The sequence below is a fragment of the Equus asinus genome, chromosome 8, assembly GCF_041296235.1.
Source record: "Equus asinus isolate D_3611 breed Donkey chromosome 8, EquAss-T2T_v2, whole genome shotgun sequence".
NCBI lineage: Eukaryota > Metazoa > Chordata > Mammalia > Perissodactyla > Equidae > Equus > Equus asinus.
In genome coordinates this window covers 93,313,752-93,337,479 of record NC_091797.1, presented here as the reverse complement: position 1 = coordinate 93,337,479, position 23,728 = coordinate 93,313,752, and the positions used below count along the sequence as shown (strand labels likewise).

Below are 23,728 nucleotides of genomic sequence, written 5' to 3'. Positions count from 1 at the left end.
TTCCTTGCTGCGGGCGGGTGGAGAATAGGAGCCTCCCGAATACCCCCAGAAGACCCCCATACCCAAATGCCTGGTTGCCGGAGTGGGGACGGGGGCACGACTTGCGGGGCTGCAGTCCATTTAACCACCCAAGAGAGGCAGAGAAGAGTCAGGGTCGTTGAAAACCAATAATTTATCAAAACGCCGCGTGTGTATGCGGGGCACGGTGTCGCGACAGACAAGGCAGCGATGGGCAGGCGCACAGGGAGGGGATAGTGCCTGGATGGTGGGGCAGCTTGCCGCAGGCGGGCGGTGGGGGCGGGGAGGCTAGACATTCTTGCCGCGCAGGCGCAGCTCGTGGCGCCGCAGGTGGTTGTAGAGCGACTGCACATAGGTGAAGACGCACTTGGGGTCGGGCTTCTTGCCCATGATCATCATGTCATCCACCTCCACCAGGGGCACGCAGTCCACCAGCATCCTGCGGGGAGGGGGCACGGTGGTGCTTGTCAGCGCTGGCCCTGCCTCTTGTGGCGACCCTCCACCTGGAGGTCTTTTCACTGCCGCAGCTTGATGGTCTTTCATAAACTCCAGATTCTTGATTGAATGGGGTAAAAGCCTTCCAGGGAAGCAGGAAACCCCAGGCCCCACTCACTCAAGCCTGGAGGCACCCCTGTGGGGACCGAAGCCAAGCAGGTGGAGGTGGGATGGAGGAGAGGAGCGCCGTGCCCCATCCCGGTCTGGGCAGGGTCCGTGTCTCTACCCCCAGCCCTGGGGAGGTCCTGACTCCCGACCTCGCCCGTGTTCTGGCCACCCTCAATGGCACAAGCCTCTCAATTGGGCCGTTGCATCCGGAGGGGGCGGGGCCGTTAAATCTTTCTCTGAAGCCAGGACCCGCCCAGTGACCCTCTGGGCCTGGGATTATCTACCAGCTGCCTGGCCTGGTACCTCCTGCAGAGAGGCCCAGGAAACCCTGTCCTTGCTCCAGGGGACAATCTTGCTGCAAGTGATGGAGGCCAGGGAGTGAGGGGGGAGGGCGGAGGAGGTGGGTAGCGGCAGTTCTTTAACCCTTACCACCCACCTCAGGTAGAGCAATGGAAGCAGATGATAGGACCAATACAGACAGGGCCCTCTACATGCTTAGGGGGTGGGACCACCCTTCTGTCCATCCTCCAGAGTGCTAGCTGCACTTTACAGATGGGGAAACTGAGTCACAGAGCAGAGGAGTTGTTTGTTTCAAGCTCCACAGCTTAGTAGGTGCAAGGCTGGGCTTCATGAGACCCAGGCCTCCAGCCCTGGGTGTTGGCACCTACCTGGAGCCCCCTATTCCCCACTGCAGGAGCTCTCTCCCCACTCTGGGGTGAGTGGGCTGCAGCTACTAAGCAAGTGACAGCCCTAGAGCTCTAAAGCTAGAGTGTGCTCCCTGGCTCCATTTCCCCTCCTCTCCCAGGGCAAGACCTACTTCTACTTCTACCCCCTCCCATCTGCCATGCCTGGCATATAGTAAGCATGCAGTCAGTGTTGTGAAGTGAGTCTCCATTGGCAGGAAAGGCATAAGGGGAGGAATTGCTCCTGTTCCCAAGACACCCAAAGGCCCATGACTACCTCCCATCTTGTGCCTTCAAGGTCAAACCTGGGACCATGGCCTACTCCCAGCTCACCTGGACTCCAGGGAGGAAGCCTGTTTCAGTCCAGGCTGTACCCGACTTGCTCTGTGACTCAGTTTTATTGCGACAATATAGTCATTCTCTGCCTCATTTGAGACCTTGGAAATACTTAGGATGAGTGAGGGGTTCCTGACTCTGTTGCTGATGTACTACGTCCCCTTGGGGTCGTCTCTGCCCCAGACGGGGCTTGTTTCCCCAGCTATACTGTGGTGGGGAGGCAGCCTGTCTCTGCAGCTTCTTCCAGCTGTGGCTATCTCTCCAGGGATCCCAGCTTCCCTCCCCCAATGTGGAGCTCCCTCCCACCCCTGGTGTCTTCCCTGGAGACCTTATAAAGCCATTGTTTACACTGGGGCTCACGGCTCGGGGCTCCAGTGACAGGCCAAACACCAAGCAATTCAAGCAACAGCACGGCTGAGTCACACTTTCCAACTGGATCAGGGCCGGGCTGGGCCCCTCTCCCTTCAGGCCAGCTTGCTGGGCAGCAGAGCCTAAGTCCATATATGACCTGGAGACAGCACCAAGTCCAACCTCCCCTCACCTGCATGGCTTCTCTGAGTGTATGTGTGCATGTGTGGGCTGCCCCTCACAATGGCTCCAGGCCCTGAGGGACATCTGAGTGTACCCCTCATGAGCTCTGTCCCTGACTCATTACTTCAGGCAATCCCCTTGCTCCCTCTGGGCCTCTTTTTTTTTTTTTTTTTTTTGTCTATGAAATGGGTGGGAAAAGTGATGGGGCAAGGAAAAGAGCCACTACATGGGGAATCTGGAGTTCTAGTTTCTGGCCCCAGCTCTGACCTAAACCTCTTGGGACACTCTGAGCCACCTCTGTCCTTCTCTGGGCTCCTTATCTGTAATGGGCAGTTAGCTCAGGATCTGAATTCTTTACTGTAGCCCTGAGGTAACCACACAGGAAATACTACAGCTGGCTTGGGGATCCAGGACCCCAACCAGAAACATGTTGTTAAAGTGGCCTTGCTCCTGAGCTCCCCAACTTGGACCATGGCACCACCAACTCCCCAGTGCCCAAACTGGAGGCCTGGGAGGCTTTCTTGACCCGTCTTGTCTCTCCCCAAACCGGATCCATCAGGAAGCCTGTCCCTCTCCTTAAGCTGCTCCAGCTGTCTAGTCCACCCCCTCCCCATCCCTCATCCAAAGGTTGTTCTAGAATGCTAACCAGACCACATACATCTGCCTGTTTGAAAACCTTTTATGACCCTTGTCCTTAAGAGGAAGTTCAGACTCCTGACTGGCCCCTTCCTCCCCCTCATACCCAGACAAAACTTCCTTTCCTTCCTGGGTGTGTCATGCTCTCCATCTCTCTCGCCCACAGCCCTGTGCAGAGGCTCATCCCTCTGCCTGGGACACCCTCTCCCTCCTTTAGCCTGAACTTGTTCAGATCCCAGTGTAGTCTGCCCTTTCTTCAGACAGCTGTCCTGGAGCAGCAGGCTGGGTCAGGTGCCTCCCCTGGGCTCCCTCTGTCTTAATCCTGCTCACCTGGGTTATCACTGCCCATTCCGGAGAATGGTCTCACCTGTTAGGCCCTGAACTGCCAGAAGACAGGGCCATGTCTGGCTCCCTCTGGCTCTTCTCAGGGTCCCCTGCTTCCCCCACCCACCTCCGGGGCCTCTCTTTCTGCCCCGCTGAGCAGATTCCAGCAAAGCAGGGCAGGCAGGCCAGGCGGCGTTTCTCACCGTGGGGCCCCGAGCAGGGGTTAGGGCTTTTTGGTTTTTACCAGCCCCTTCTGGACCAGACAGCGGTAGAACTCCTGGAGGTACGTGTACACGCACTTCCAGTCAGGCTCTCGAAGCCGCACCATGTCCTCTGTGTCCAGGAGCTGCGGGCAGTCCGCATGGGTCCTGGCGGGGGGCGGGGGGGGGGCCGGGAAGGGGCAGGGAGGCGGGGCCCGGGCAGGGAAGAGGGGGAAGAGGCAGAGAAGAGAGAGGGGAGGAGAACAGAGACACACACACATACACACACACACAGAGACATGAGTTCAGTTACGTTCTCAGTGCCGCAGTCTGCCAGCCTCCCGCATGCCCCCTCCCCATCGTGGACGTGCCGCTCACTACCCATCACTAATGGTGTGCGATGCAGACAGGGGTGGGGGGGCCAGACCAGTCACAGGTGCAGAGAACTCTTTGGGCAAGCGGGAATGCTGGGTGGGGGGCAATGGCGTTGGCGCCAAGGTTGGAGAGGAGGGCTGTGCCCCAGGGAGGGGGGGTGAGGGAGGCGTGAGAGGAAGTGGAGGGAGGAGGAGGAAGAAATCTGAAGGGAACCAAAAAGAGAAACGGAGAGAAGGAAAGACAGATAGAGGAAGGTGCTGAGGGTGAGGTGAGCAGACGGGGCAACGATTCCAAAGTGGAGGGCTTGCTGATGTCCTATATAAGCCTCTGGCAACACCTATATAGGCTGGGCGGGCACGGTGCCCAGGCCAGGAGCCTCCTTTTGGAATCTCCAGCCGGGATCCCGTGGGAGCAGGAAGCTCTGGTGATAGTGGGAGGAGAACAGGACAGAGGAAGGGAGAAAGAGAGGGAGAAGGGGGCAGAGGGAGGATGGAGGGGATATGGACAGGGCCACCTGGTGGGCCTTGGCCCGGGCTGGTAGGCGGGCCTGCGGCTCCTTCGTTCCGGCGGGCACCTGGCATACTCAGCAACGAGTGGGTGGGGTGGAAGAGGACAGGGGCTTTCTGGGGAAGGGGGTCTCAGCCGCAGCCTGACAGTGCGGCTGGCCAGCTCCAGGGGGCCTCAGGGCACCTGGGCCTAGCCCAGATGCCCAGCCCCAGATGCCCAGCCAACACCAGCAAGGCTGGGGTCCACACTTACTCGGCGGATGAGAAGGCCACCTCGAAGTTCTGGCGCCGGTTCTGCGGGCTGAGCTGCCCGTAGTCAAAGGCCTCAGGGAAGAAGTTGTGCACCAGGGCACAGAAAGCCATCCCATCACTCCAACTCGAGGAGAAGTTCTGGATGTCCACGTGCTATGGGTGGTGGGAGGACTGGTCAGCTCCCCCATACCTTCTACCAGCCACCGTTTTAGCATTCCAGACCTAGGGCAAGTAGGCTCAGAGAGGCCCTGTAGCTTGCCCAAGGCTGCACAGTGGGTGAGTAGTGAGAACACGAGCCTCCTTCAACTCAGTTTGTCAACTGCCATGTCTGCTACTTACTGCAACAGAGCAACCAAGAGGCCCAGCACCACCCAGCTAAAGCCATGGTCATGCCTCCATCACTCCTTCCCTTATATATAGAAATTTACCAGTGCCCCCCAAGGAGCAATGAGAAGGGGATCCCAAGGGTGGGGTCTGGCCCTGAACCGTGCCCACCATGCAAGGGGCCCTCAGGCTTTGCCACTTAATCACTTATTCTGTAATCTAGGGCACGTTATGTGTCCTCTTTGAGCCTGTTAGCTCATCCCAGACGAGGGCTTCCCAATTGCCCTGCCAGGCATGGTGGCTGTGAAGGGTGCGGAGGCGGGACGGGGGTTGGGGGTGGGCGGCTGAGAAGGAGTTCAGCCAAGAGGGAGGTGCTGAGCTGTGGTCTGCGGGGTCCGCCAGGCAGCCTGGCCTCATAGAGCTCACCTCATAGCCACGCGTCTTGGCTCGGCACCAGTCCAGCAACATCTGCTTGATGCTGTTGGCGTTGGGGACCCCGAAGCTGGTGGAGCGCTGCACGGCTGCGCGGGGTCCGCCAGGGCTGCTGCGGGGACGGTGTCGGGAGCGGGGTCACAAGGGCAAGGGGGAGCCACCTCTGTCCGCCCACAGAGCGGGTCCCAGACCCCGCCTTCCCTGACCTTCAGGCTCCACCCACCACAGCTCCAGCCGCGCCCTTCCCGTTTCTGGCCCCGCCCACCACTGCCCAGCGCGCTCCGCCCCTCGAGCCCCCGCTGACACTTACCCCGCGGCGCCCTCCTTCTCCAGCTTCTCAATCATGGCCTTGCGCGCCTGGGAGGCCGAGGTCTTGGGCAGGCTCTGCGCCTTCATCAGCTCTTTCTTCTTTTCCGCCTGGCGCTTCTCGAGCGCCGCCAGGCTGCCGGGCCGCGGGCTGGCCTCATCCTCGCGGTCGAAGATACTGGGGGTTGGGGGTGCGAGTGTTAGGCCGCTCCTGAGCCTCGACCCCCAGTCGCCAAGGGAGAGGTCTTGTCGCGCTCGACACCCTATACCCTGCGGCATCTCCACGACCCGCAACTTGGGCCAGCAAGGGAGGCGTCATCACACCCATTTTACAGAGGAGTGGACTGAGGCTCAAAGGACAGGAAGATGGGAGCCAAGCTCTTTCAACAGACTTGGCCCCTGGGGAGTTCTCTGAGAAGGCTCACTGTATCATCAGGTTACAGGCGAGTTCAGATCTGGGCACTGTCAACCAATAAGGACGACGAGTGTAATAATAGTAATGGTAATAATAATAATAGCTCATGTCTATTGAGCCTTTGTGCCACTTTAAACTTCACAAGAGGAGGGAGGGAGGGACTCTTATTTCCACTAAAGAAGAGGAAACTGAGGCCTCTGGCTTCAGATTTCAGAAGGCATGGGGGGCAGTGCAAGAACCTGAACGCAGGCCTCTCTGACCTAGAGTCCCCTCTGGTTTCCAGCCTGAGTGCTGATCCTACCAGCCCCACGTCCTCTGTAACACAGGGGTGTGTCCCTCCCTCATGGGGTGAAGGAGTAGCCCCATGCTCTGTGACGTGGGACGTGGTCTGCAGACACTGGGAAGTGGCAGTGCCACCAGGCAGCTCAGTGTGGCAGGTAGGCCTCTCTAAGGGTTCAATGCTATCACTGCCACTCAGAGCTGTGAGACCCAGAGCAAATCGCTGGCCTCCCCCGGGATTAGGTGAGATCATGAGGGGAGCAGGAGTGGTCTGACTCCCACCTGCCCCTCCCTGGCTGTATGCATATCACATCCCAGCACCTCGGTCTACCCCTCCGTAGAAGGAATGTGCACTGACGTCCCCTGTGGCCTGGGCTCACCTGCCCATCTTCTTGGATGATGAGGAGGAGAAGGTCTTGGTTTGCACCATGGTGCTGCCGCCACCATCTGCAAGAAAGGGGAAGAGGAGCAGGGGGAGGGCCTGGGCTGGACGTCAGGAGATGGGGTGGGGAGCTATGGGGCAGGATGGTGGTAGCCACAGGCAGAGAAGAGAAAGTGACTGCTGGACAGAGAGATACACAGATGAAAGTACGGAGAGAGAGCTTGAGGAAGAGCCTGAGGAGGCAGGCAGGCAGGCACAGGGCGACGCCGGGCGGCCTTACTCTCCGAGCGCCTCACGAAACTGGACTCCACGGTGGTGGTGCGGGCCGTCTGTTTGCCATCATCTGGAGGGGCAGGGGATGAGAGGAAGGGTGTGAGAGGCATGGGGGCCAGTGGAATGGACGTGTTCCCACCCTGAGCCCTGCTTGGCCACTTACTGGAGTGGACGACCCGCTCAGTCTTGGTGACAGTGCTGACAGCTGAGCCGTCGGCTGCCCGCTGGCTGTGCCGCGTGGTGGTTTCAGTGGCTGTGTTGCCACGGCCCTCCCCTGGCCGGGCCCGTGCCTCTTGTAGCCGCCGTTCTCGTTCCTTGTCCCGCTGGTCTGGGGCAGGGGGTGCCCCATGCATGCCCAGAAGGGACACCCATCACCCACACAGCACATATGCATGGGCACACGGGGTACACAAGATGGGGTGGAGGGCAACTTGTTAGAAATACCAAAGACACAGGGACAAGGGTCTCTCTAGGAGTAGCTGGGGGTGAGGGGATAGCCATAGCTTGGCAGGGAGTAGGCGTGTGTGATGTGTGGTAATGGACTCGGCAGAAATGGGGGAATATGGAATAGCTGAACTCAAAGGGGGAGTATTTAGATCCAAGAAGGGAGATTCTATGGGAATGAGTAGCTGAGTCTGGAGGGAGGATCCAGATTTGGGAGGGAGTAGCAGAGTCCAGGTAAGGAGAAGCTGGGTGAGGGCAGTAGTTGAATGGGCCTTCAAATGGGTTTTACTGGGGAGAAGAGCAGCTAGAGGAAGAAATATCCAGGTCCAAGCAGGGAATAATTGGAGGTATCTGAGAAGGAATTCGATCCAGGGAAGAGTAGTTGAGAAGCTGGCAAAGGGGGTAACTGAGCCTAAAGAAGTATGTGGGTGGGGATAGAGGCTGGGTGGCCCATCAGTGGGCCCTGGAGGAAGCAGCTGGATTCAGAGAGGGAGTAACTGAGAGTATCTGGAGAAGCAAATGAATCTAGAATCTGAGGGAAAGAATAGCTGAGTTCAGGGAGGAAGTAGCTGGAGGAGGAAGTAGCTGTGCCCAGGGCAGGGGAAGCTGGGTCAGGGCAGAGGCCAAGGTGGTCATCAGTGGACCTCAAGGGGAGAGAAGCAGCTGGGAGAAGGCGTATTTGGATTCAGGGAAGGAGTAATTGACAGAACGTGGAGAAGCAATTTGGTCCAAGGAGGAGCAGCTGAGAGAGAGAGAGTAACTGGTTCTAGGAAGAAAAGAAGCTGATTGGGGATAGTAGCTGGGGTGGCCAGGGGGAGAGAAGCAGCTAGGGTGGGAAGCAGCTGGATCCAGGGGGAAGGGGCCAAGGAAACAGCTTGGTCTAGAAGGAGAAGCTAGGGAGGGCAGTTACAGAGCTGGAGTGTCCACAAAGGGACCCCAGAGTGGGGGGAGCAGCTGAGGAATGGAGTAGCTGGATCCAGGGCGGGGCAACTGGCTCTCTACCTCTCTTCCTTTGTCGGAGCTCACGTAGTGCAGCCCGGATGAGCTTCCGCTCCTCAAAGTCTGTAGTTTGATCCAGCTGCAGATAGAGCCCCCGTCATTGCCCATCTGGTGCCTGCTGGTCCCCGTCCCCTGCCAGCTCGTAGCCCACCAGATCTGGCCATACCATCTTGTCCAGGACACTCTCATCCTCAATGGTCATCAACTCCTCAGCACGCAGTGGGCTCCGCCTCTCTGGTGCTTTGTCCACTTGGGTCTGCTTGGTGCCATTGGCTACTTCCACTGCTGCAGATGGGGGCTCTGCTGGCTCTGGCTCCATCTGTGGGGTGGGGAGAGGTCATGGACTTTAAGCAAGGGTATACATGAATCCAACCATGCCCCCATGGACAGGACCTGGGGCTGCTGGCACAGCCTTGGAAATAACCACTAGCCAGCCAGACTGCCTGTCCAAGGATGGCTATGTTGGTGTCAGGCTCAGGGCAGAGGAACTGAGAGCCTTGTAGGGCTTCCCATGTACCCAGAATTGTGTTAATACAATAAACAGGGGTAATAATAGTGATTGCCATTCAGTAGTGAGCATTAAGGATTTTACTATCCCTATTTACCAGAAGGGAAAATTGAGGTTCAGAACAGCTGAATAACATGCCCACAGTCCTTCCATAAGTGTGATGCAGCTTGGGGTCTGAGCTGAAGGTATCTAACTCCTGAACTTGAGTTATTTCTGCTGCTCCATTCCCAGCCCCCTCCCAGGCAGGCTGTGCTCTGTCCTGCCAGTTCCCAAGGCCTGGGTCCTCCTGGGCCAGTGCCCAGGCAGCACATGCCCGCCCTCCCCCCTCAAGGGGGCTGGACCAGGGCCTATAGGCTCCTGACCAGGTGTCTGACTGGGGCTGTCCAGAGCCAAGTCCTCTCTGAAGCTCATCCCTGCTCCCTGCCCCCAACTGGGAACCACCCCCTAAAGGGCCTCTAGCCCCAACCTAGCCCCTGACCCCTCCTAGGGCATTTCCCCAGCCACATATAGACAAGCCACTTATAGACAAGCCCCCAGCCCAACTATCACAGCCCCGCCCCTCCTGGCAAGGCCTTTCTGTCTTCTGTAAGGGTAAGGAGAGCTGAGGTGGCAGCTGTTCAGGGAGGCTCAGCCTGGCTGGGGCAGGGGATGGGGGTAGGGCTAGGGGCTGGGCCCTGGCCAGGGGCTGCCAGGGCAGCCACCACGCGTGCCTCAGGGCCAGGAGCCTGGTGCACTCTCGCCTCAGTCTTGGAGCATTAGCGCCCCAGTCCCCTGTACAGATAAATAAACTGAGGCTCAGAGAAGGTGGGAGCACACCTACGGTCACTCAGCAGAGGCAGAGCCTGGCTCAGAACCACCCCCTCCCCCAAGCCCATAGGGACTTACAAGACTGCTGCTGCGGGCAGGGCCGGCAGAGGACCGGCGGCGGGTGCTGAAGGCAGGTGGGTGGGCCACGGGGGTCCCAGCATCCTCGGCCGCCTGGAAGAGGGCCTCAGGGTCTGCAGCGGCCAGGAGCAGCTCGCTGGGCTCCAGCTCAGGCTCAAGGTCGGGCACAAGTGGGACCCCCAGCCGCAGGCTCAGCACCTCCAACTGCCTGCCCAATGCATCCAGCCGCCGGCTCAGTGCTGCTGTCTCCACCCGCAGCTCTTCAGCTGCCCTGGCCACTGGCTCCACGGCTGAGGCAGCTGCCTCGGCTGCCTGGGTCACTGCTGCCCGGCCTGCCTCAGCCACTGCCCGCAGCTCCTCCAACGCCAGGCCCAATCGCTCCTCGAGGGCTGCGGCCAGCTCAGACCCGGGCCCTGGGACCCCCGGCATGATGATGGCGGGGGGTCTATGGCGGGGTGATGATGGGAACAGTGGTAGGGACTGCTGCCTCTGGCTGGCAGTGTCAGAGTCTTTGCAGCTGGCCTGAGGGCGAAGGCAAGGGCAGTGGGCCTGCCCCGCCCCTGCTGGCCTCCCAGTCCATCACCCGCCAGCTGGGGCTGCAGCCCAAATAGAAACCTATTCTGGGCTCCCTGTGGAGGGGCAGCGGGGGAGGGGTGGCTTGCCCAAGCAGGCAGACTGCCAGGCCTGGCCCTGGCCCTGCAGAGATCACATACCCACAGTACAGCAAGGCTGCACCCGTTCTGAGGGATTACCAAGGCCAGGGCCCCAGGCCCCACAGGTGGGGAAACTGAAGTGGGGAGCAAGGAATGGGCCTGCATTAGCTGTGAGGATCTAGTCTGGATCCACTCCTTTGCCCTCACGCCATGCTGTTTTAGAGAGCCCTGAACAGATGGGGGAAATGGAGGCACAGGAAGGTGGGACTTTGAGTAATCGGCTGTCCAAGTGTCTTGTCCCTGAGATAAATGTCTTCTGGCCCATCTAAGGTGCTCAGATCCAACCACAAACTCTGAGCAAGTGCATTATAGGCACATTATCTGCTTCCCCTTGCTTCCAGGTGGGGAAACTGAGGCACGTTGGCAGTATCAGACCTAGGGCTCACTCTGGCACCTCCCACCCACCCCAAGGGCCTCAAACACCCCCCTTCCTTGCTCCCTTGGCAGAGCGTAGTTAGTCCTGCTGTGTGTGGAGAAGCGTGCTTTCTGGCCTCCACCCTCTCCCTGTCATCCCTGAGAAGGCCCAAAGGTGGCTCTAGCCATCTCACCTTGGCCAAAGTCCCATTCAGTCCCTGGTGCAGCACAGAGGGCATTACCTGGGCAGCTGGTGGCCTGCTGGGGATCCCCGACTGAGCTCCCAACCCGCCGATCCCAGGCTCGGGAATGAATAATGGAAGGGTGCAGCGTATTCGGTTCCCGTGGCACCTGCTGGGCTGCAGCCTCACCTGACTGGTGCCCCTCTGCCTATCTGTCCCCATCAACGCCCCCCCAGAGATGTTGACGCAGATGCTAATCACTAATCTCCAATCTCCTAATGGGCCAGGCTGATCTTGGATGAGCAGATGAGCAGCTCTGCACCTCGGGGGGTAGGTCCAATGTGGGGTAGGAGTAGAGCACGGGGGCTGCCACAGGAAGAGGGCAGCAAGCCCTTACCACCCTCTCTGAGCCTCAGTTTTCCCGTTTCCTCATTAGGAATGAACCAACCAATTTTGGAGTAAGGATCAGAGATCAGCATGTGGGAAGCTTAAGGCCAAACAGAGTGAGTTTCTGATGCGTCTAGTGACTGATACGCTAGGGTCTGGCCTTAGCTCTGCCACCACTGGCTGAGGACTGTGGACAGCCACCTTCTCTCTGGGCCTCAGTTTCCCCGTGTGTGCTGTGGGGGAGGAATGGAATAGAGGAATCCTGCCAGCCCGACACCCTGATGCAGTCTACATGAAGATGATGGATGGTGAGGCTGGTGGGGTGAGGAGGGGCTCACCTTAATGCTGTAGCCTCCCCGGCTACCAGGGGAGGCATGGCTGAAGCTGGTGACGTGAGTGACACCGCCTAGCTGGGCCAGGGTCCCAGGGCTGCTGATATGGGTGATGGTGCTCTTGCCCCCACTGCTGGTGCTGAGGAGGGTGGGGGGCGCCCGCAGCCCCAGCGTCAGTTCTGGAGAGGGAGAAGAGCTGCTGTGAGGATCAGGGGGTCTGGGCAGTGCCGGCCAAAGTTGATGGCACCCCTTGCTCCCAGGGCACCCTTTGGAGATGCCCTGAGCCCTGGCCGCAGCACCTGTCCTATGTGCAGAGCTGGGCGGCTGCAGACACTCATCCCCAGCAGTGGGGAGGCTAGCGGGGAGGCCTACCTGCCCTCTGGTTGCCTGTGGGCAGCAGCACCCGGCCCGTGGAGGCCTGGCCTCGGCCATCCTTGATCTCGATGGTAAATGTGGTCTTCATACTGGCCCCTGGTTCGGCAGTGCCGACGGCCACGGGCAGTGGGGCACTGGCCTCCTCTGAGCGGGCCACGGGCCCCCCTGCTCTGTTTTCAAGGGGCCTGGCAGCCAAGCCCCGCCCCCCGGGGCCCTCCTCCCGTCGGCAGCTCTGAAGCTGGGCCAGGGGCTGGGCTGTTCCTCGCTGTTCCTTGCTGAACCGGGAGGAGGTGTCACTTGGGCCCCGTGAGGAGCTGCTGGAGGAGGAGGCAGGGGTGGTGCTGATGAGGGAGGGGCCCAGGAGCCTTGCGGGGGTCGAAGAACTTAAGGCCGCCCGGGGTGGGCCATCCTGGAGCCCAGCAGCCATAGGAGAATCAGATGTGAATTTGCGTACGCGATCCCGCACGGAGCCAGCCCGCTGGAACGGGGAAGGTCCGCTGGCAAGGGGGGTGGGTTCTAGAAGGGATAGGAGGGCTGTCAGTGGCTGAGTGCGACAAGGACTGCCCAGAGCCTGGGGTAGTGGGAATAGGCAGTACCTCGGTTCTGGGCTGGCTGGCGGGGGCTAAGCACAGACAGGGAGCGTTGGCAGGGACGGGGTCCAGCCAGGTCTGGCAATATGAGGAGGCGATGGTGGCCATGTGGAAGAAGAGAAAGGAGAGTGGATGGGGGGCTCCACTCCTCATAGTCCTCTCCGCCACACCTCCTCAGCCTCCCATCCCCTTCTGGTACCCCGGTCTCCCCATCCCGTCCTGCACCTCCCACAGCTCCTAGCCTCCCCTCAGCTGCCTCTCTCTTATAGGCCCCTCCTTCCCCTCCCGCACTGACCCCAGGATGACTTGGACACTCCTGGGGGCTGGGGCTAGGCTTGGGCTGGAGGAAGGGTGCCTGGATCCTCCCTGCTGATGGGGATGGTGGACACCCCCGTGGCCAGCACTGCCCATGGCTCCAGCTGGGAGATGGGTGCACTCCCTTATTGGGGAAAAGAATGTGCCTGAGGCCCGTTGCCTTTCAAGGCTGCAGGAGGCCTCTGGCCATGGGTGGGGGGTGGGGACACCTCAGGGGCAATGGGAGGAGTGTTAGGGACTGCCTAGACCTGAGGAGGCTGGAGCTATCTAAGCACCAGAGCCCATTTTCCAGGCAGGGAAAGAGAGGCTGGGGGAGGGGAAGGCAGATGCCTGTAGCTACCCCTGCTGGGACCCTCACCTGCTCTCTTTGTGTCGGAGGGACCTTTGGTGGGGCCTTGGGCAGCAGGGGGCTCTGTGGGGCCAGGCAGGAGCTGCAGGGGAGACATGGCATGGGCAGGGCCTGATTCCCAGACCGAGGGGCTCACCTGTCTGGCATCCCTGCCCCTCGGCCAGACTCACCTTGTTGACTACCTGCCCCTCAGTGCTGGGGGCCGCTGGTGGCTCCTGGGGCTCAGAGCTGGTGGCCCTGGGTGGGCTGGAGGGTGGCTCAGGGCTGTCCAGAGCCTCAGCGACAGGGCACTGGGCCTCAGCAGGCTCCAGTGGAGGTTCAGGAGAGGTAGTGGTGGGTGAGCTGTCGGGTGAGGCAGGTGGACTGGGTGTGTCCCCAGGTGGGACCCTCAGCAGGAGTGTCACTGTGGTCACATCCCGGCTGGTGCCTTCAGAGGTTGGGGTTGGCTCTGGGACCTCTGCCTGCTGTTCCTGTTCCTCTCGCTCCGGCGCCTATGGGGGACCCAGAGGATGCAGCCAAGGCTCCCCAGGCTGGCAGGTGCCCAGGGCAGGGCATGCAAAGCAGAGGGGCTGGGCATGGCTCCCTGCCAGCACACCTGCATCAGCATGGGCACCAGCACACCACAAGTGGTCTCTGATCTTCACTTTCCACCCTCTTGGCACTGCCTAATCAAGGGCAGTTCAGAGAGGACCAGATCCTAAATCCAGGGTTGGGGATGACAAGAGACTTGCTGGGGCCTTCCAGCCTTAATAGATCCCAGGAGGGAGACCCCTGACCCCTGGCATCAACCTGGGGGCAGCGGAGGAGTCCTGCCAGAACTGGGGACCTAGCGGCCTCTGCTGGCAACTTAGGGAACCTGCAAAGCCTGACCTGCTGCCCACACCCCCTGAAGAAGAGAGATGGCTCTGTGAACAGCGCTCCACAATCAGCTGGGGTCTGACACGCAGGCCCTGGTAAGCGAAGGTAAGGATGCAGGCTGTCTGCTGGGGAGGTACCAGGGTCAGATTTGCATTTCAGGGAGATTCCATTGGCTGCTGAGTGGAGGCTGGATGACCAGCATGGGGGTGGAAGTTAGGTGTGGAGGCAGAGAGGCCAGCAGGGAGGTCAACAAGGGTGGCAATGGGAGACGGACAGGAACTTGGGAGCAGTGTAGACAGGCTGGCTTTGAGGGGAAGGCCTGGGTAGAGACAAAGTCTGGAGTGGGGGACATATGGCTAGAGGCCTGAAATAGAGCCCTGGTGTCCCCCAAACACAAGCTGGGGGGCCCCTGTCAGTCAAGTACCAGTCTAGCAAAGATACACGCATTCTGTGCTGCTGGCATCTGTGGGCAGAGGACACTGGTCCACCCTCCTCCACGCCCACACCCCTTACCTCACACCGTTCCAGCCTGTGTGTTGCTCGCCCCTTGCTGTCCTCTCTTGAGCTGCTGTTGGAACGCCCGCTGTACAACCTCCCAGCCAAGGTGGCAGCTGGAAGGGAAGGGAAAAGTGTCAGGTAAGTGGCCTGGGTGCTGTGAGCAGCATGCACCAGGGCAGGGCAGGGCACATACCCTCAATCTCCTGGGCCCGGACACGGCGGATGGCAGCTCGGATCAGCTTGCGTTCCTCATACTCACCAGCACCTCGCAGCTGTGGGTGAGAGGCAGGTCACGGGTGTTGGGCTGTGGAGTCGAGGTCTTCACCTGCCCTGTCCCCATCCCCTGCCCGGGCCTGGGCCTCACCAGTGCTGTCAGCTCCTCCACATCACTCATGGACTCCAGCTGCCCCGCCAGCTGTGCCAGAGCAGCCCGCTGCTCGGCCTCCCGCTGCTGAGAGCTGCAGGAACATCATGACTGTCACCCCATGGTCAGGTCATGGAGGACATGGGCTAAGCGTAGGGGCCAGGACAGGGTACCCAGAACCTTGGCAGGGGGGCATGTTGCTGTGCACACCCTCTGGTTGCACGCGGGCCCATGCATGCCCATGGACATGAGCACTAATACCACATGCTCAGACATGCTGTCCACACAGGTGTGGCCAGGACACCATGACTGGCATGTTGTCCCTGCCCACAAACATCCCTGTGTATTCCCGACGCATGCCTGTATTGCCATTTGTACACCAAGATGGGCAGCAGCCACACCCGTGCTCATGCCTGCCTGCAACACGAGCTGAGCCCTGGCACATAACTACCCCACCTGTATGTCCAACCCCCTGCCACTCACTGCAGCCAGTTCTCCTTGTTGTCCTGCCGCTCTGCACGGAAGCGCTTGGATGCCAGGGCCTCCTCCTCACGCTCCAGCTCCTGCCGCTGCAACTCCCGGATGGCCGAGCGGATGCGCCGCCGCTCTGCCAGATCCACTGTGACCTCCAACTGCAGGGCAGGCGGGGGCGAGGGGCAGGTCATTTTGGCTGCCATGGGCGGAGGGCGGGCACCAGCTGCCTACGGCTCATCCTGGGGCACAATGAGTGGTCTGTCTCCACTCCCTCTGCTCCAAGTCCGTCATGTGCGTGCCGCCCACCAAGGGCCTCAGGGGAGACCCAGCTCATGGCGCCAGGGCTCCTGGACAGCCCACTGTGCAGTATGGTTCATAGAGTGGGTACCAGCAACTGCCCACCTGTGCCAGGTGCCAATCCAGGCACTCCTTCCTGCGACTTGACTCTTGCCCCTCAGAGCCCTTCATCAAACCCCTGAGAACCAGGGAGTCATGGCAGGAGGAGAAGGGAGAATACGCTATGGGCCCCTAACAGTGTCCCAGGGGAGGGAAGGGTGATTTGGACAGCTGGAGCCCACCCTGTGGGCAAGGGAGACTCCCATGCTCTAGTCCCAAAGCACCCCAGCCCCGCTGGAAGGGTGGCAGCCTTATCCACATTAGACAGATGGGGAAACTGAGGCATAGGCAGGGGTGCAGGAGTCTAGCTCCTGCTTAGCTAGGGGCTATTTTTTCCCCTGCGCTGGCCCAGCTCTAGCCACCAGTGAAGTGGCTGGAGCCCAGAGTGGAAGGGCCAATTCCCCCAAACAGACAAGGCAGCTGGCATTCGGGGCCACCCAGGGCCCTAGAGAGGAGCATCCAAGGGGATAAGTGCTCCCACCAGCTTCTTAGCCCCTCAGTCCTTAGGAAATTGGGGGTGGCTGGTCTAAACAGGTCCAGGAAAGGGCACCTTCTCTCGGCAGAGTCAGCCAATCCTGTTGCCTCCCCCACAGCTCCACCTGCCATGGAGCCTCTGTGGCTCAAGGGAGAGAGGACTGGCCCAGGGCCCTCAGGAAGATAATGGCAGAGATAAACCTCCAGTGTGGGTCTGAGTCAGATGGGAGCAAGTATAGGCAAGGTGATTTCCTCTGCCTCACCCCCCAAATCATTCGGGGGTGGGGGTTAGGGCCCAGGAACCCTCTACCCTTTTCCTTTTTAGCCTCCTCCCCGATCATTCCTTCCTGCTCCATGGGGGACCCATGTTGGGGGTGGGAGGGATAGTTTTCAGCAGGGATTATAGGCTGGCCCAACTCAGCCATGAGCTCACTTGTCCCAGTCTGAAAAAAGTAGGGAGAGCCCTGGGGGACAGAGCTCTCCAGGGTCCCTTCAGCTCCGCCTTCCTGAGGAGCTATGGGAGGGTCCCCTGAGGCTGAGGCCAGAACCCCTAGCTGGCTCCAGCCCCAGTCCAGGGCTTGCTGGGTGGTTAGGAGCATGTCCTTAACCTCTCTGTGTCTTGGTTTTCTCATTTGCCAGGTGGGACAATGGCCACACCTCAAGGCAGTGGGTGGGGATGGGGTCAGTGACTTGGGGTCCCCCTGAATAGCTGAGGATGCAATAAGCAGCACCCCCCCTCCCCCACTTGGTTCCAGCCAGTCAGGAGGAGGGGGAGAGAAGTGACGGCAAATGAGGACAAGATACCCAGAGGCATCAGTAACATTTATTGAGAATCTGTATGCCAGATCCTATGCTGAGCACCCCACTTGTCCTAACCTCACAGAAACCTTAGGCACTTTATTACTCCCTTTGATGGATGAGGAAAGTGAGGCTCAGGGAGGAGAAGTGATTTGCTTACCATCAAATGACCTGAGCCAGCATTGGAACCCAGGTCTGACTCTGGGGCCTGCCCTGGGCTGAGGATAGCTCTGTTACTGGGGTCTGCGTGTCATGGTGGGTAACCTGAAGACCCCGATACTGCGTTGGGGACCCCTCTAGCCCAGACTGGAGATGCCATGGGGTCCAAGGGGACCTGTTATAGCAGAGGGAGGGAGAATGAAGCTCACCTTCCCACCCCCCAGTCCTGGCCTTGCCTCAGGCCCAGAGCCCTCTGGTACACTTGGAGATTGGGGGCCTGAGGGGACAGCTGGTCCAGCCCCTACTGTACAGATGGTAAAGAGGCTCAGAGACTAGCCCTTTGTCTCCTGGGCCCCTCTTTCCAAAGCCCTGGGCTCCACAGATGGGGTCCTCGTCCCTGAAAAAAGCGTGATGTGGGAACTTGGCCACCTTTACAACCCCTGGGAGCCTCAGTGTCCCCATCTGGAAAATGGGAGCTTCTGTCTGATCACCGCCTCCCCCGCTCCCCAACTGTAGGTGGGGCAGCGCTGGAGAATGGACAACCTCATTCCACTGGTCACCCTCCCGCATGACCCTTCCCTTTGGGCCTAGAGGCAAAGGTCCACCCACAGTGTCCCTGCTGTGTGTCCTGTGTTCCCAGCCCTCTCAGGCCCCACCGCTGTGTGTGGAGGAGGCTGTAGGAGGGAGGGAAGGAAGTACAAAGCACCATTGTCCACCAGGGGGAAAGGGAAGGGGATGGGGCGGTTTCCGAAACTGCCCAGTGAAATTCTCCCGGGAGGAAAGAGGGCGCTTCCTCCTCCTGGGGGGCCGGGCCTCCGGGTACTTCCAGCCCTCGCTGCCGGGGGCGTCTAACAGGCCCTGGCGTCTCCCCACCGGCACAATGGAGGAGACTTCCCAGGCCTTCGCTCTGTCCCAGCTCCTCCAGATGGGGGACCGGCCGGCAGTGGAGCGAGGCCTCGCCAGGGGGCGCTGAAGGCCCGCAGGCCCGCTCCCGCGGCCCCGCCCACGCCGCGCGCGCTGGGCGCCGAGGGGGTGCCAGACGGGAAAGCCGCCGCCGCCGCCTTCCTTAAGGTCCTCGGCTACAGAGCGCAAAGCGAGGTTCACAGCACTTAAGAAGCTACCCCGGGTCACCCAGCTAGTGAGTGTCGCAGCCGGAACTCGAACCTGGGCCCGAGGCAGGGGGCGTCCCCGATGTGGCGGAGGGGCGCGCGGCGTGCACGTCCCCAGGTGCCCCCGTCCCGCGCAGCCCCCCGCCCCGTCCTCAGGAATGTGCGGGAGCCGAGGCAGGAAGCGGCTACCGGGTCCCCGAATCTGCCCGACGCTGGGGCGAGGGCCAGCTTTCCCTTATAAGGTCCGGCCCCGCGGGGAGGAGCCCGGCTCAGGGCGCCCCCGTTCCTGCCACGAGGTCGGCGGGGGCCGGGACGGCGCGGGCCGGGAGCTTCGGCAGCGCCCGGGCGCAGTAATGGCGGGCGCCCGGCGGCGGAGGAACCAGTCCCGGGGTGGGAAAGACCTTGGGTGGCTTCGTGGTCTCGTTAGTCTTTTCCCAAAGAGGAGGGCAGGGGCAGGCTGACTCTCTAGTCTGGCTTCTTTGAATCCTTTTTCCAGCGCCCAAACCCCATATGAGGGTGGGGGATGGCAGCTGGAGAACCCTGAGCCTCAGAATGAACCCCTAGAGATGGGGATGCGCAGAGACCTGGCTTTCTCTCTAGAACGTTCTGCCGCTATTACCCGCATTAGGATTCTGACCTCCTCACTCTTGGAAACGCATCCCCTCCAGGCTGCACACAGCCGGCTGTGGCGGTGGCAGACAGAGTCTCAGGTGCTGGTCGGAGGGCACACAGGCTGAGTGCCTTGGGTAGGCCGCCTGGTGACTGGGCTGGGCTGGCTGGCTCCAGCTCCTGCCTCCAGAGGAATGGTATGGGGGTGGGGTGGGTCACTTGCCTTCTCCTAGGGAAGGTAAATCTTTAATTTCCCCCTTGGACAAGGGTCAGGGGCTGGTGTTTGGGGCTCTGGCCCCTCCTCCAGTTCAGCTACTCCGTGTCCTTGCTGGTGGGCAAGTGCCTGCCCTTGTTGTGTTGCTTCATTGCCTCTCTGCGCGTGGTGGTGATGGGGGGGGGGGGGGCATTAGATAGGACGCTCAAGAAGCAGCTGAAGAAAGGGGATAGAGTGGCCCCATCCTTCTTTCCCCTGAAGATCTGGGCCCATGCCTTGTTTCGTCCCCATGCCAACTCTAGGACCACAAATCCCCCCTCCCATTTTATAGGTAAAGAAACTGAGGCTCAGAGTGGAAAGACAACAGATGTAAGTCACAGAGCTCATAAGGGCCCTCAAGGCCTGTCTCTCTCTATGGGCTCTTCCGACCTTGACTTTCCCAGGACTCTTGGTCCCCCATGTCCCCCTTTGGGATTGTTTGGATCCTGGCACACCCTCTTCCTAGCTTGGTGCCCTTGGGCAGAGGATTTCATCTCTCTGAGCCACAGTGTCCTCCTGGCTCTTGGAACTGCTGTGACCATTCTATGAGATGGTGTGTCCAGCACCAAGCCTGCCCCCTGCTGTGCCCTAGTATTGTTAATCATTGCTGCTACTATTATCATTGGGCCAGCCTCCAGGGGTGGGTGCTGCCCAGGCTGTTGCTTGGGAGAGGCAAATCCAGCCTCCCCACACCTGTGGCTGCACATGGGCGAGTCCTCAGCAGTTACTGTTTAAACAGGTGGTGGCACTGGGGGGCTGGGAGGGACTAGGCCTCAGCACCTGCCATGGACAAGCACATGCCAGCCGTGCCCCTGCATCAGCCACTGGGAACAGACCTAACCCTGTTCCTCTGAGCCTTCCTCCTGCCCCCTCCGCCATCACCTCCTCTTGTCAGCTGAGAGGTAGCCTGGACAGGCCCTGCCTCTCTGGCTTGCCTGTTGTCACAGTAGGGATGATAGGGCCACTTACCAGCTTCCGCAGGGCTCCCTCATCCAGCCCAGCTAAGGCCTCGTCTGCCATCTCGCTGGCCCCTAGCTCCGTCAGTCCCCTCTTGGTGAGATTCCCAGTGCCCGTAGCACCTGATACCAGCTCAGGGAATTCTGCAGGGGATAGACATGAATCAGGCCTGCTGGGACCTCTAGAAACTCCGGGCACTTGGGCTCCGTGTCTCAGTTTCCCCCTCTCACCCATGGTCATCCATTGGTGTCCCGTCCTTGCTACCTGTGATGTGGCTCCTGGCTGGGAGTTGCCCTCTGCCCTAGGGTAGTGTGCTGGAAAATTAAACAAACCAAAGTAGGAGTGCCTGGTTCCAGCCCAGCCAACCTGACTGCCAGCCTGCTGTGTGGCCTAAACTGGGCCCTCACCCTGTTTAAGCATCAAACAGGGAGGGTCAGGACCTAGATTGAGAAGCCTGAGCCCAGCAAGGCTCCCCCAAGCTGTGCTCACCACCAGGGGGTGCCCGCCAGACTCCACAGTTTCCTGCCCCACCCACCCATCCCCAGGGCCTGTCCAGCTCCCACCCACCCCAAAAGTTCAGCCTCTGGCTGTGAGCTGAGCTGCCACTGCCTCTCTCGTTTTCCCAGGTGACGTAAGCCATCGGAGGTAACTGTCTTCCAGTTCTTGAGAAGAGCACTTTGTACACATCCCTCTCCACTCCTCTCTTTCCTGCCCTCCCCCTGATGCCAACTGCCCTGACCTCATGAAGCCAGGTGTCCAGGCACCTAAGTGTGCCACTTCACACACTTAGAATTCAATTCCCTAGCTGGTAGGGCCTTCAGAAGCTGACTCGTCCAACCTCTGGACTTAAGCACACTGAGGATTGGAGAGGGATTTGTCACAGAGGGAAGAAGGATCCCAAAGACCCAGAGGGCAGGGATAGATTTAATCAAACTTTTGGCTGCCTCTGGCTTCTGAAGCCCCCTTGCCCCATCACTCCCTCTTGCCTCATCACTGACCATAAACATGGCCCCCTAAATCCTGGCCCAGCCTCCTAGTGCAGCTCTTCTCTTCCTCTGCAGCCCTAATGTCTTTCTGGAATTTGAGGGCCCACCGCCTGACACACCATAGGTGCTTAGTTAATGTATGGTGACTGAAATGGCCCCAGGATTGCCCTCTCTCCTATTGATTCATCCCTCAGTCATCCCTTCCCCTTCCCCAGAACAGTCACTTGTCGCATCACCTCATCCGGTGAATGGGTCTGGGGGGATCCTAATCCACACAGTTGGGGTTTGTCAGACCCTGTCTGTTCAAGTCGCTGCTTGCTTTTCCCATCCCACTAGGCTCGGGCAGGTGTCAACCTCCTGACCTACCTCTGTTGGGGTCCTTGGCTCTTATCTACCTACTTTGAGCTACACCCCCCCCCCCCCAGCCCTAAGAGTGTCATTCAGCAATCATCAGACTTAGGTTCTGTGGACACTCATATTCCCCCATGTCTTCTGAGGGGCAGGGGTCCCTAATGCGCAAGCTAGGATGTCCAGGGGGCTGTGGGAAGCCTCTTTCTCCTCAGGGATTCCCGCTGCTGCCCCATTCCAGTCCATGGCTCCCTGTCACACAGTCTGGAGTCCCCAGAGATTGTGAGAGGCCTCAGAGGAATGTGGGAGCTTCCCCAGGGTGTCTGCCCCCATAGACTAGCGACCCTGGGGATCGTGAAGCCTCCTGGAGGTCCGTGGGCGTCCTCTCCCGCGGTCTCAGAACCTTGTCCCATGGCTTAGAGCGCCTGTGCCTGGGTGGGGGATCCTAGGTTTGGGAGTCCCAGAACCCACGTCCAGATAGCTGAGTTCCACCCCGGGACCCGTCGGGGGTCCTGGCGCTGCCCAGAGGCCCGCACACCCACCTCTCAGTCTGGCTCGCCCGTCCGGCGGGGGCTCAAGTTAGGTCACTTGGGGTCCGACAGATGGAGTAGGAACGGTCAGGCGGAAGGCGCCGCGACCAGGATCCCAGGCCGGCTCAGCAACCGTCCTCCGGATTCTCCTAGCGCCGCCCGTCCAGCGGCGCCAGCAGACTCGCCGGCCCCGCCGGCCCCACCCCGCGCCGCCGTGCCAGCCAGTCTTCGGGAGGGTCCCGCCCACCCTTGTGCCCCATTGGGGAAATTCAATTTGGTGGCCACGCCCCCGCGGGAGGCTACGCCCCTTGTGGGCCGGGGTTGTAGGGGGATTGTAGTCTGGGGGCCACTGCCGCCTGGGCCTTGGGTGGTCCGGAGGGCATCGGCAGGAGGACGTAGCTTTGCGCCAAAGCTGGGGTAAGTGGCCCGGGGTCGTCCCAGTCGCAGAGCTTTCAGGACAGCCCCTCTCTGCCTCCCTCTTTGTTCGTAAGACCGTGTCCCCTCCCTCGACTCCGCCCCCTCCTCACGTCAGTGCCTGGGTTTGGCCGGCGCCCCCAGGCTGCTTTCGGGACACCTGGTCTGGGCCACCTACCTCAGAGCAGGGACTAAGTGACTGGCAGCACCTTGACCCTATGTTGGAGAATCTCAGGGCCCATCTCAGATAAAGCAGGATCAATCATGTAACACATCTCCAGCTGACACACCTTTGCACAGACATTGGCTCATCCGTCATGCTTCTCCCTTCCAAGCCCCTCAGGGTCAGCATTTAGGAGCACCAGAGTCCTAAATAGGGAGTAGAGTCCGGACTTTCACTCAACAAATGGAGGAAATTGAGGCCCAGAGAGAGCCAACATGCCCAAGACAACACAAGGAGTCAGCCAGGGGACCCAAGAGCTCAGACTCACTAGGGAAAGCCGCTCCACCTCCCGCGCTGGAGGTCAGGGAGCCCCCCACAGGTCTCCATGGAGACCAAAGGGAGTTGGAGCCTGGGAGGTGGGGTCTGGAGCCCTGTCTGTCAAATAAAAACAATAATACTATCAACTCGTTTATTTTATACTTGCCATGTACCAGGCATATAATCTCTATAACAACCGTTTGAGCCGAGGATTACTGTCTCACTTTATAGATAAGGACAAGAGCTGATAAGTACTGGAACTGTGACTCATACCAGCACCTTTTAAGTCCAGAATCTGTGCTTTTGGCCGCTATGATGTGAGGTGGTGGGGAAGTGGTTTCAGCCTGTTGCCCCAGCAGAGCCTCTCAGTCCTTCAGTCCAGATCCTCTGTGACCGCCCACTCACCCCACCTCACCGCCATCTGGAGAGAGAGCCCCATCCACTCCAAGACTCTTAAAGGTGTCATTTCATTCCTACATCCCTGAGAGATGGTCCCATTTTACACGTGGGAAAACCAAGGCGCAGAGAGAGAAGAGACTTCTTAAGGGCACACAGGAGGAGGAACGAACAGAACCTAGTTTGCAGATAATAGTTCAAGGTCCCTTTCTGCTGGGCAGACCCCATCTAGGTCCTCTCTACTTCACCTAGGCACCATCTCATTCTCCAGAACGAGGGTCGGCACCCTTCAAGGCCGACTCGGTCCTACTTCAAA

General features: G+C 59.9%; 1 protein-coding gene across 5 annotated transcripts; it reads right to left on the bottom strand.

Annotated features, from left to right (window-relative positions):
* Positions 1 to 153: 153 nt before the first annotated feature.
* On the bottom strand, positions 154 to 22,625 carry SMTN (smoothelin). Of its 5 annotated transcripts, XM_070516405.1 has the most exons (21): positions 22,134 to 22,625; positions 20,270 to 20,400; positions 15,512 to 15,660; positions 15,029 to 15,122; positions 14,858 to 14,936; positions 14,680 to 14,777; positions 13,479 to 13,799; positions 13,318 to 13,390; positions 12,651 to 12,722; positions 12,052 to 12,570; positions 11,686 to 11,858; positions 8,485 to 8,637; positions 8,322 to 8,397; positions 7,039 to 7,203; positions 6,883 to 6,945; positions 6,601 to 6,667; positions 5,531 to 5,704; positions 5,215 to 5,332; positions 4,466 to 4,617; positions 3,335 to 3,499; positions 155 to 457 (listed from the first exon to the last, which is right to left on the bottom strand). In XM_070516405.1, exons 2-20 carry the CDS (start codon positions 20,318 to 20,320, stop codon positions 3,355 to 3,357), a joined length of 2,742 nt encoding a protein of 913 aa, XP_070372506.1. In that variant the 5' UTR covers positions 20,321 to 20,400; positions 22,134 to 22,625; the 3' UTR covers positions 155 to 457; positions 3,335 to 3,354. The 5 variants fall into 5 exon arrangements, with proteins under 5 accessions (XP_070372510.1, XP_070372506.1, XP_070372505.1 ...); XM_070516409.1 differs by lacking the exons at positions 3,335 to 3,499; positions 22,134 to 22,625 and adding an exon at positions 9,712 to 9,804 and having other exon boundaries at positions 154 to 457; XM_070516404.1 differs by lacking the exon at positions 3,335 to 3,499 and having other exon boundaries at positions 22,134 to 22,278.
* Between the last annotated feature and the right edge of the window lie 1,103 nt (positions 22,626 to 23,728).